This window comes from Abrus precatorius, unplaced genomic scaffold, assembly GCF_003935025.1.
Source record: "Abrus precatorius isolate BTA unplaced genomic scaffold, Abrus_2018 Scaffold10, whole genome shotgun sequence".
Classification (NCBI taxonomy): domain Eukaryota; kingdom Viridiplantae; phylum Streptophyta; class Magnoliopsida; order Fabales; family Fabaceae; genus Abrus; species Abrus precatorius.
In genome coordinates, this window is record NW_020874292.1 from 31,658,069 (window position 1) to 31,671,361 (window position 13,293).

Here is a 13,293-nt window from a genome sequence, read left to right on the forward strand (position 1 = left end):
AAGCATGACTATGGTGTCAAGTGCCGGCAAGAGGTCGTTCATGGTATATAGCTGGGTGTTTGAAGAAGATAATGTCTTTTACTGCAAATAAAATTCATTAATTGTTAAATTTTGAAAGCATCTTTTTAAGTCAATCCCAACCATTCATGTTTTAAAATGCCAAATAAAATGGATGAAATTTGATTGACCCCGATGGACCAATATTAGTTGGACCACCAAAGTCGATCCCAAAAAGTAGAACCATTAGCATTCTCCCAACTTCATTGGATCCAGCAATGCAGTTAAGTCATGTTTGTTCCGACATCAGGAAGTAATTGACGTGTGCTTTAAAAAGTAATTAGGAATAATATCCAAAACGGGCCTGCATGCTATTTTTACTGCCATCCAAACACGCACTTAGTCATGGACCCATATGTTTTGTTTGCACGTGAACAAAATGAGAAAGGAAAAGAAGACAAAAATAGAAATATGAAATATTATTTTAAAAGTTAATATTTAAATTATCTAATTTTATTAATTTAGTTTAATCTTTTATTTTTTTATTTTATTTCATATTAAGGACTTATTTGTTTTTCCATTTGAAACGAAGCTACGAAGAAGCAAATATTTTTGGCTTTATTGAAAAGCTGGACGTTATCGGAACTTTAGTGCACATGAAACCGAAACAAGCTCCGACTTCATAGTGCTATCTCAGGTGGAGCCAACGTCCGTAACTTCAACATCGACAATGCGAGTTGAAATGATGTTATTCTGTTGGTTGTCTGGAGTTGTCTCTTGGTAGCTTGCATCTTCTTTTTTCTCTCTCGGCGAGTTTCTTCTCTAAAAATAAGATGAAAAACATTTCGACAAATGAACCAAAAACTCAAGAATCGTCGAAGAGCCAAAAAGAAGATCCAGCAGTCCAAATTAAAAAGCCGATCACGTAGATCCTTAATCTATCTGACATTGTTAAATAAGAAATTAGACCACTAGTATTTTGTAAAGCATTTTCTACTATAATGTGTTATTCTACCTCCAATATGACATTGGGTCAGACTCGTGTATATCATGTCGATTAGTTGAGGGTGGTGGTGGTAGAGTTGCAAGCTTTATGAAGAGGGAAAGATTTTTAGGAGACACCTTGTTTGCGAACAAAACTTTATGGGAACTCATTTGTAAAATCAATCAAAAGGATCAAATAAAAATATGTGAAACTTGCTGTTATAGGTTTTTGATGCTTTGTGAAGGCACCTATTAACTGTCGAATGCAGATGATTTATGAGACATGAAAATTAATTGTTGTTTGTCTCTTCCAAGATCCTAGAACACACTGCCTCACACTCAAGATGGGAGAATTTGTGGGGCCAGCCATATATTTTTTTTAGTTCTAATAAGGTGAGGATTACTTTAACTTTTATAAGTTTTTATTTAGCTAGCCATATCTATATAGTTGGGACTTCAACAATTCACATATAAGAAGTAAATACACTCAGAAGAGAGGACTTAATGTGGTCACACATTTGTAAGGAAATCAAGAAAGAGGTTCTGCAAGACCTTAGAGAGTAGGTTGAACTGCCCTGCCTCTAAGAGGAGGCATTATGCAAGAGCTGCAAATTTAATAGAGCGGTTAAGAACCTTCCTCTACAGCGGTACTAGATCGCACTTGATCTTCAATATTATTTGTTAAGATGAAGTAATACATTACAAGTTACAACTTCAACAAATCAAAACCTTACTCTTGATTACCTCACCTCTCCTTCTCTTCTAAGTAAATCATGCTTTTACTTGGCTTAAATAGATTCCTACAATAGTAGGTTGAGTAGATGATATCTGACCATAGTGAAGATTGCAGTGCTACAAACAGAAGTATTGGCAAACCTGCAAGTACTGAAATCAAAATAGGAATCCACCTCGGACCATTGTTGTACATTATGAAGAAGGCACTGCCAAATGCCACCATCATGCTCGTTATGGAGATGAATAAAGTTATCATTCCAAATATTAACTTCAAGGGCAGTGACTTGTAAAAGTCATACTCCGCATAACGTGAGATGAGAATAGACAAGAATATTAATATAGCAGTTGCGGATGAGATGAGTGCCATTGCATCAGATATTGCAAATACTAGGAATGATGTTTGGTCCAAGTAGTTTGGTTTTTTTGTTTGATCATCAATGCCACCTGGTATGTTAATTGCAGCAGAGAAAACTCCTGTAGCAATAACGGTTGAAATGAGCATGCAGAACTCACCAGTGCGTTTCATCCATGCCTCTCCTTTTTGACGCAATCCTTCATGCTCCCTTGTGAATAATTCTTCAGCAGTTAAGCCTTCAGAATTTTTCAACTTTATGTACGATGGTGGCATTATCTTCTTCACCTCCTGTCACGTGAATTATTCATGTAATATTATTTTTATCTCTTACTTACCTTTTATTATTTTTCGTGTACACGTATTCAAAAAATACATTTAAAATATAAAAAAACGTCTACAGATGTCTACTTTTAGCGGTACAAAAAATATTTTCTTTTACCGTTTATGCTTTTTTGTTGTATCACTATAATCTCTATATATACTGTGTCACAAAACCTTCTTTATCCCCTATTTTTGCTTGATTTATGTATAATTTTAGGCTTATTAATAACCCTGGTTTTGACTTGATTTAGATTTTTTTTTTTTACTTCAAACTATATTTTGTGGAGGGTGTTGATAAAAAAATATAGGAGGTAACTTGAGAAAATGTAAAACTAGAAGTAAATAAAATGATGTCATGTTATGTTATAAGCAGGGGAGGGGAATTCATGGTTCCTATCTATGTTTGGAATGATTGTAGAATGCCGTGGGAGCATACAAGGAGTAGTACAATGGGAAAATGCAAAGCCAATAATATAAAGGAGTTACCTCAAACCATATTAACTCAAGGCACATTTGGAGGGCTGCTCCAGAAACTAATTCAAGTTGACTTGTTGGGGCCATTTGGGCAGCCAAATGTAATAAAGTGTTCCTATCTTCCACAAAATATGTCACAATAATTTCCTTTGTAGGCCCTATTTCGTGTATGATATTGAAGATGTTAGCATGGCGTTCTGAAACAGCTGTGTGAATTATGCTTCTGTCTCTGTTGTCAACTTCCCATATCAAGGTAGGATAAGCACTAATAAGCTCTGACAAAAACCAAATATTACCAACATCTGCAGCATCGAACAACACTGGAGATGGTTCCCTTATGATTCCCATTATCTCTTCTTTGGAGTTTTTTTTGCGGAGAATGGTAGTCCAGAGAAACTTAACCATTTGAAAAACCACATGTTGTTTCGCGCCTGCACTAACAAATTTTGTTACTTGCAATGAAACAAGGGTAAAATAACAGAGGAGTTTATTAGCTTCACCATCAATAAAATTTCAAGCCTGATGTATCAATTTTCCTAATAAATAGTGAATGAAAGAACTTACCAGGGTTGATCATAATGGGATCTTGATGCTCTGGGCAATGACAACAAGAGTCCAAAGGCTTATGAATTAGAGCCAAGAGATGCAAAGCTGTGTCCTCGTTCTCATCACGTGCATAAGCTAGCTCTTCCGTCTCTCTTGCCATTTTTAAGGCCAAGTCTATATCAATATTTTGTCCACTTCAATTAAAATAAATAAATAACCTTAAAAATGTTTTAAATCCCTATTTTTTAAAATTTATTTTATCCTCTCAATGTATTTATTTAATATGTTTTTAAATTTCGTACTACTTTTACTCTTTAATGATGGCATGGTAACATACAAAATTGACGTCAATTTCTTAGTCATGTTATCATTTAGGATTAAAAAAGTGTTAAATTTACAAAAAATAGATATTAGAATAAAATAAATAGAATGATCAAAATGAAAAGCTAGTAAAAAAATTAGGACTCTAAAGTTAAGCATATATAAATATATAAACATGCATGCTCATTTCTTGGGTTAAAACATATATTCAATATCTATGATTGACATTTGACACATTACACTTTAACCTTTGTCGTTTTAATGTTGTTAGAAAAATGTTGATGGGATAATTTAACCAGTAGTAACTACTTCTAACAATATTTAAACAATGAAGGTCAAAGTGTAACAAAATATAAATGTAGGAACTAAAATAAAATGTAGGTCTATGAGTATAGCTAGTAATTTATAAATGAATGCCAATTATTATAGCCATATATATACTGTGCTAATGTTATTTTAGTGATACGCACGGTAGTTGCCTGTTTTGATACAAGTGAAGAACAATAATTCCCGGTCTTCCACTTCGAATTTATGTTTGGTCAAGTCATATAGAAACCAAGTCATTTCGCATTTTCCTTGTAACGCAGCAAGCTGAATAGGGGTACGTCCATTTCTGCCCCTAATTACTGGCAAGAACGGATTTCTACCCAACAATAAACGAGCAATATCGAGGTTTCCAGATGCAGCAGCGAAGCAAAAGGCAGTGTTTCCCTTGTAATCTTGCAATGCAACGTGAGAGTCAGCGAGTCTTTGTAGTAGTTCCTTCACAAAGTGGAAATGGTTTGCACCTGTAGCAATATGAAGCACCGTGGACCAACCACTTGCTATTGCCGCGTGCCATAGTCTATCGTCTTTCTCCAAGATCAGTTTTGCTTCAAGCCAATTACCCATTACTGCAAGCTTGTGAAGAGGCACACAATACTCAAGAAAATTATCCATCGCTTCCCCTAAAACGAAGCAATGTTACATTTACATGGTATTCACTATCGATTATATATGCTTTAATAATAAAATGAATGAGTATTATTTTACTTACACACACTACGAAAAGTAGAAGGGTTGATTTTGTAACTTTAAAACAAAGAGTCCTACTTCTATTTTTTTTTTTAAGTAAATTATCATATTAGTTTTATTATTTCAAGGACTTACCAAAATAGTTTCTAAATTAAAAAAAAAAAAAATCCTACTAATCTCTAATATATAAAGATCAAGTGAATTTGTGCACACGTAGCTTGATGTTGGATGACATGGAATAATTGTTTATAAAATCTGTTAATTTAGTCCTTCAAATTCAAAATTCAAAAAATCCGGTATTTTAGTTCATATCGTCTTCATCCTTTTCCATTAACCTTCTTCCTCTTTCTTCATAGCTTCTCTCTTTCGGCGATCGTTTCGTCACCCTCCTATGATCCTACATCACCCTTGCTTGCAATACCAATCTTCATCAGCAGCGATCTTAATGTGGGTCTTCCGATCTACCGACCTCTCTTTATCATCGCTATCTCGCTCTTCTCCACCATGAACACCGTCGAGTTTCCCAACACGTTCCTCAGCGTCTCTGTACCCTAAATATCAACCCTAAACACCACATTGCAACTTTTCACCATGATCTCATGGATTTGTTGCTTTTGCACTTCTTGTCTAGACCATACATGTTGAATACTTCTCAGAGCTCTCTGTGTTTTAGATAGGGACTAAATTGACAGGTTTTAGAAATAATTACCCAACATTAAGCTAAGTGTACAAGTTCACCTGATATTTAATAATGTGTTACATTAGCCTTTTTGTTAGTCTAACAAACAGTTAGTAGTCCTAGAGGCCAACATAACTGATCTTGTATGAGTATTTCTTTTAACTTGGGGGGTCTTTAAAATGAGGGAGACTAACATATAATTTCCTTTTTATTTCCCGCAATTCTTTTGCACATCAGATTTTACATTTATAATGGAGATATGTATACAGTAAGAGGAGACAAAAAAAAGTGAAAAAATAAATTATGTAAGTTGGAAAGAGAAGGATAAAAAAAAAAAATTCCAAACAGTAAAAAATTAATGTTAGAATAATGTTACTCTTAACAAAAGCTTGAGAGGAGCGAGGGATAGAGTTGTACTTGTATCTGCTAGAAAGTCAAGGTTAGGAGAATTATCTTGATTCGATGCCACTGCTGTTAGGCTTCCTCGCGGAGTTGTAAAATTGACAATTACCCTTTCCCTGTCGAAGTTGGTGAATACTGTACAAATTTAGTTTGCTCATAATTTAATTTTATTAATTCATATTGTTGTCAATAATTTAATTGTTTTATTATGTTTCAATAATGTAAATATGTTTTGAAATCAACAAACACTACATGCACTAATTAAAAAGATAAAAAAGAATCATGCTTAGCATTCATATATCAAATTAAATTTCAAAATTTTAAATCTACGAAAAGACAATACCTGTCAAACTCCATGTCAAGCTCATCCCACATTTGTTTGGCTGTTTGGCACTCTGAAAGTTTTTCAAATGCATTTGGATCTATGGCACAGTATAAAATATTTTTTGCTTTTGCCTCCAATTTCATATTCTTCATGTCATCATCGTCGAATTCATCTTCGCATTTCTCTATTTCTTCATCATTTATTTGCTTTTTTGGAATTTTCGGTCCATTCTTTATCACAAGCCAAAGTTTGAAGTCTACAGATTGTATGAATACTTTGATATGCTCCTTCCAATGAATGTAATTTGTGCCATCAAAATATGGTGGCCTCAAAATAGATTTTCCTTCAGTGATAGTTGTGTTCATTGAGTTTTTCAACTGTTGAACCTACAAGAATATTTTTTTTTAAACTGGTCCGCTTAGGAATGTTAAATATGTGAATTGCATCGGTGCAAGAATTGTTCCCCTCGCTCACATTGTCACAAGTCATAACAACACACAGTAAAATTATTTAAATAGTTATATAATTAGCATTGAAATTGACCAACATAAAAGAAAATCATGGCTAAACTATTGGTAATTTTAACGACTCTTCTGTAGATAAACAGACGACGATTATGTCATTAATAATTTCTCAACAGTTTATTCATTGATACATTTACCAACAATTTGTTTTTAATAATGCATGTAACCTTACCCAATATTTTTTTATAATTTTTGTTAATTTAATTGACCATAATTTTCAACAATCATTGGATTATGATAAGATAAAGTATTTCAAAATTATTACCGTTCATATATTTAGATAGTATGAAAAAGTAATTTTAAAATAATAAAATACTACAGAATTTTAACTAGGTAATTTTACATCAAACAAAAAAATTTCAAATAACTTATTTTAAAGAGAATTTAAAAATATCTTTTTTATGATTATCATTCGTATCTCTTCTTATACGTTGACTCTCACTTTAAACATTTATAACATTCTTATTTTTTATTCTCATATATTTTAGATTTTTAAAATTTTCCACCCAAACATAACATTAAAGTTTATTGAAGAATATTATACTAAATTAGTATATTAGTCTCCTAACTTTTAATTTATTTTTTTTGTCAGTTTAGTTTGTTAACTTATAAAAGTATTTCATATAAGTCTTTTACTAATGGCCAAATGAGCATGAGTGAATGTCTTGGGTCCTTTTGTGGAACAATGATTGCCGTAAAGAAGAAAACAGTTGAAGCATTAACATTCTTCAAGCTCTGTGAAGGTGACAAGACAACGAATTGAACACACATCCTCAACACTTAATGACATGTACCAAAAGTTTAGTCTCCTAACTGTTGAATCAAATAATGAAACATGAATCAAAGTTAATATATTTTTATAACATGAGTACCGAGGGGTCGCGTGATCGTCATGAATTTACTCTCAATTTTTTTATGTACATGTTGTCGAGAAGTAGCTGTCAGTGTCAGTAATATTTCTTTTTAAAATTTAATGAATAAATAAAAATTTTGTTATAAATTAGTTTGTTTCACTTTCATATATATAGATATATATGCGCGCAAAAAAAAAAAAAACAGTAACGTGATAAAGTCAACGACTATGGGTATTGAATATAAAACAACTTAGTAGAATAGAAAAATCTTCCATTAAATTAATTAATTTTATAGCCAAATCATGTTTTGTATGAATATAAAAATATTGCAAACTTCCCGTAACTAATTACAGTTTTAAGTTTTTTTTTTTTAGGATTCTTTAATGACAGATCGAGAAAAAGGTCAGACAAAAATAACTGATACGAAGTTAAGCTGCGGATGATTTCATTGATTTTTTACTTATTAAGCCCATTTGCACTTAAATAAATGATATAACATTTTAGCATGGTTTTTGAAACTGATCGATCATTGTCTCATTTAACTAGTTAAAATACCGATCTAGAGTTTAAACAGTTGAACAGTAGCAATAATTGAATAACATTTTAAAAATAATTTATATAATATATAAAATAATATTAAATAAAAATCATATTAATCACAATTTTGTATCATAAAATAAAAATTATACACTATTTTAAATTCGTTATTTAGAAAAACAGCATCTATGAGAATGTGAAATTGTTACTGTAAATATCTTATGGACGTTAAAAATAAAGGGAAAAATGAGAAAGCTTTTGACAAAATAAAGGAATACCCCCCATAGTACACCAATTATAGTGCCTCTAACGCCGGAAAAGCTTTTATTACTATACCTATCAGTCACTGAAACTACTATGGGGTGTATGTTGGACGAAGACAGATAAAAGGAAAGGGCCATGTATTATCTTAGTAAGAAAATGACCTACTACAGAACTGGTATATCTATTTTGTTTAATTTGAAGTCATCTAAATTGGGAACAGATTTTTTTCTGCAGCCTACAATTTTAATTTTGTTTAAGCAAATCATTTAAATAAAAATAAAATTATAGACTGCAAGTTTTACTTTTTTCTCCATCTTTCCTCCTCATCTCAGTTGTCTCTCCTTCTTCTTTATCCTTTTTTCATCTCTTCCTATTTACTCTATCCCATCTCCTCTTCTTCACCTCTACCCAACCTTCCTCCCCTTCCTCATCTCTTCTTCCTTCACTTTCATCCAGTCTTCTTTTCCTTCTCTCTTTATCTAGCTCTCCTCTCCTCTCCTCTTCTCTTCTCCCTTCCCATTCACCCCCACTCATCCTCTCATCCAATTCTTTTCCTTTCCCTCTCTTAGCTTCATTCTCCTCTCCCTAACTTCCTCTCCCTTTCGCTCTTGCCTCATCTTTCTCTCAATTTCTTTTTCTCTTTTTCTTCTAGTTTTTTTTTGTCATTCTTTTTTTGTTATTCTTTTTTCCTTTTGCTTAAGTTATTATTTTGCTTAAGTAAATATAAATTGCATACTGCAATTCTTTTCAAAACTATAGAAGATCTGATCCATCTAAATTAATTTCAATTAGACAAATAGATAATTCTAGAGCACATTTCTTACTTGATGCATTCTAGAACTCCTATTACATTGTTTCCAATAATGCCATGAGGTCACCACATATATAGAACAGTACACAATCTATGTGAGGCACGGAGGCTACAGACAAAAAAATATGTTTGAATAATTATTTATTTAAGTATTTGTTTAATAATTTATATCATAAATTTAATGATAAAATTTATTGAATAAATTAAAAATTACTTATAAAAATAATAATTAATTTTTATAAGTTATTTATAAGGTTGAATTTGTATAGCTTCCTATCTGATAGTGGTGTACTCGACCAGAATGATTTTGGACAAACATATGTAAAAGCATATTTGTCTTATTATTGTTTTCTGTGAATTATTGTACGGCTTATTGAAATTTGAGCTGAACGAAGAAAATGGTGAGCACATACCTGAAAATGCAACTCTGCGAAGGAACTGCTCCTTCTGCTCAACACTTACCTGCTTGCCCATCAATGATCAACGTCAATAAGTAGTTTGGACAAATAAAATTAAGAAGGAAAGTTTGAAACTTAATTGTAAGGAAAATAGGTAGGTTCTTGAGCGAGTAGTAGAAGAGATTTGAAAATAGTGCAGATAATTAATGATGAAATGGAGAAGCAGAGAAACCTGAAGAGAAGAAGTTGGAAATTAAGATGTAAAGAATATTCTTTCCTTGCGCTGTGGCATTGGGATATAATCGCTTCTCCCAATAACAACGCAAATTCCTTCCATTTAAGCTTTTTTGGCAATTGCACGGTAACTGAGACTTGGGTCGTCAACGATAGTCAGCAATGTATATGAGAATGATAAGGAGATTACTGTTCCAAGTCAATTTAATTTATTGGGTCAATGCCCAATAATTTTGCATAATATCATATTTTAACAGTGTCCCATGTACACGGAAAAGACTACTCGAAATGGTTTACTTTTAAAATCATTAACTTGTCAACTACGTACTGTCAAATACTTTTTTTAAAGTTATACGTAAAATCTAATTATTAATTCATATAATTATATACTATTTTTTTAAAATTATCCTTTTCTTATATTTTTCTAAATCTTCCTCTATATTCAAAATATGTCATCGTGTCCATAAATTTAAAATAATATTTTATTTTTTTAAATTAACAGTTATAATTATTTTAATATTTTAAGATGAATTACTGACTTTCACTATAAAAAATATATAATACTTTCTTAATTTTTGAGGTATCATAAAAATTAATTTTAAATAGTATTTTTATTTTTATCAAGGCACGTGACTTATTTTGAAATGAATATTTACAATACAAAATTATTATTTAAATACATATTATTTAGTAATTTAGAATTATTTTATCCAAACATAACTTTAATCTAATTCATGTGCATTTTTTATCTTTCCATTTTAATTAATCAGATTGATTAACACCTCCTAATTTTTTACTTATTCAAATTAAAATTCTCACCTGAAAACTTTATATTATAATTATTATAAATATAATAAAAATATGATATATCATTATTTTGCATAAATTAGCAATAATGTATATATATATATATATTGTTTAAAAAATTATGGATAAAATATATAATTTTCTTATAACTTCATATAAGTCAATGATATATTTTATTTTTATTTTTTATTAGATAAAATAAATTAAAGTACGAGGATACTTGTATTAAATACTCGAAAAAAGAGTTATAATATGTAGAAGATAATTGTAGTCTAAAAATAAAAAGATATGAGAATCTAAGGTATAATTAAACCAATAAATTACTATATTATTTAATAAACTTGACATTTTATACATTATCAAACTTATTTATCCCTTCTAAAAACTAATTTAAATAACGTGATAATATGTATTAACATTAAATTATTTATGTTATTTTACTGAATTATGTTTAAAAGTTCAACATATAATATATAGAAGAGCCCATAGTATAGAAAAGAAAATATGTATATATATATATATATATATATATATATATATATATATATATATATATATGTATGTATGTATGTATAATCGGACGTTATGTATTTATGCATCCTACATAATATGTGATGTTTATAAACAAATAGGAGAAAACACGGAAAGATAAAGGAAAAAATATATATTGACCAGCTTTGCCTGTTATATGATGCCATACATTAGCTGAGCGTCGAAAGGGAATTTCAATCTAATAAGATTCACTAAATTTTTGGACTTAAAATTATGTACATTGGTCTTGGATTTGAGTTTTGCTATTGGTCATTAATTAGTAGGTTATCTACTTGCCTTCATTGCCCTTAAAATCTCAAGTCTTTTCTCAGTACTCATTAGTCTCTAAGGGCTCTAATCTAATGCAGTATAGTGTAATGCAAAATAAAATAGAGTCCAATAGAGTATTGTATGTTCCAACTAATTAAATGTCACTCCGTGAATCAAGTCACCTTGTTCTTCCCTTTCCAGTATCATCAATATCTCATTGTATTTTTTTTAATAATTGTTGAAATTGATTAAAGAGTGCATAAATGATATAGTATTATGACTAAAATTAATTAAAAAAATCCTTTAACTATGATTACTAAAATTGAATGCAGGCATTTGCAGAGATTTAATAATGGCAACCAAGTTGAAACGTGACACTCCACCGAGTTTGGTCTGGCCTAGGAAAGTGTTGTCTGTATAAAATAATTGAAGGGTGGCGCCAAAGTAAAACAAAATTAGAAAAAGATGGGATGATACAATTGACACAAAAAGTTTTGTAAGTTAATAATGGTGATTCCAACTTTTGGTGAATCCAGCTAATCGATCACGAAGAACCAGTAAAGTATCAAATCCATCGATCATTCAAAAACATTCTCCCTTGTCATATCCTATATTTACTCACTTTTATATGTTATTATTTTTCATCCTATATGTTTATTAAACGAGTTCTTTAAAGATAATTAAAAATTAATCTCTTTTAATAAAGTTCTATTTATAACGCATGAAAGAATTGATCAGTCGATGGGTTCCTCATCTTGTCTCCTCTTCAATTGATTAAGCTTTTCACTTTTGAGCGGTCAGCGCAAAAGTACAAGAAGCATTAACAGGAGAGGAAGAAAAGTTTAATCACTTGATTCATTAACAAATTCATTCATTGTGCCTTTTATAAGTAAAGGAAAGTAAGTAATAAAATATTACAATGCTTTAAGCTTAATAAATTTACAAAAAAATAATATTAATAGCTCTTTTGAGTATTATTTGGATAAGGTCATGTTCCACTGAGTGTTTATATGAGAGGGACAAGTCAAATATAGTTTATCATTAATATCTTTCTTATAATTTGTTGTATATGTTGAATATTGACTTTTATTTTTAATTAATTAAACGTAACATTTGATAATATTAAAAAATACAACTTCTCAAGTTAGGGACGCTAAAATACAGTAACCTCTAAATTAACCCAATCAAACCTACTAGTCTGGAAAAGCAGTGGGAACCCTTCAAGGAACACAACTATCTTCCCCTTTCTCTTCATTGGATACTTGAAGATAATCATCTATGGAAGACCCAAATTCGAAAGAAAGAGAATTTCAATAATAAGCATTCTATTGTATGAAATTAAATTAAATAAATTATATAAAATTCAAAATTTAAATTACTAATGAATTAACAAAACAATCACTCAATGATGAAATAATGACTTGAATGATAAAGAAAAGGGATAACCCTTAAAAGCTTCTCTGTTTTGTAAAGCTCCTAAACAATTTTAATTCAAGAATTAATATTCATAAATAATATATAAAGGTCAATAAATTTATTTTTTTTTAAAAAAAATTTATTTTTTTTAACAATAAACATTCTATTATATCAAAATAAAATTAAATAAAGAGATAAATTTTAAATTAAAAATACTTTTAAAAAATAAATTAATAAATTAAAATAGTATATACTTATGTTAAAACATTTCTTAAAATGAGACAAAACTAACTCTTAAAATGCTCTCATTTAATAATTAGTACCCACAATTTATACATAGAAGTTGACGTGATATTTCTATTTTTTAAGACTCCTATATTCTTCTCTTAATTTAGTATCATCTGTCTCTCTTTTTACTGACAAATCCATTGTTCATTTTCAAAATCACTCTTTTGATTAATGTTTTCTCTCGCTATTTTTTATTTTCTCAACAA

General features: G+C 30.1%; 2 protein-coding genes across 2 annotated transcripts; both read right to left on the reverse strand.

The window, feature by feature from the left end:
- Positions 1-1,726: 1,726 nt before the first annotated feature.
- LOC113852284 lies at positions 1,727-3,492 on the reverse strand. Its single transcript, XM_027482520.1, has 3 exons — positions 3,431-3,492; positions 2,879-3,297; positions 1,727-2,359 (listed from the first exon to the last, which is right to left on the reverse strand). Exons 1-3 carry the CDS (start codon positions 3,441-3,443, stop codon positions 1,727-1,729), a joined length of 1,065 nt encoding a protein of 354 aa, XP_027338321.1. The 5' UTR covers positions 3,444-3,492.
- A 697-nt stretch (positions 3,493-4,189) lies between these two features.
- On the reverse strand, positions 4,190-4,672 carry LOC113852285 (target of rapamycin complex 2 subunit AVO2-like). The gene has a single exon (XM_027482521.1). The coding sequence runs from the start codon at positions 4,670-4,672 to the stop codon at positions 4,190-4,192; it is 483 nt and encodes a 160-aa protein (XP_027338322.1).
- Between the last annotated feature and the right edge of the window lie 8,621 nt (positions 4,673-13,293).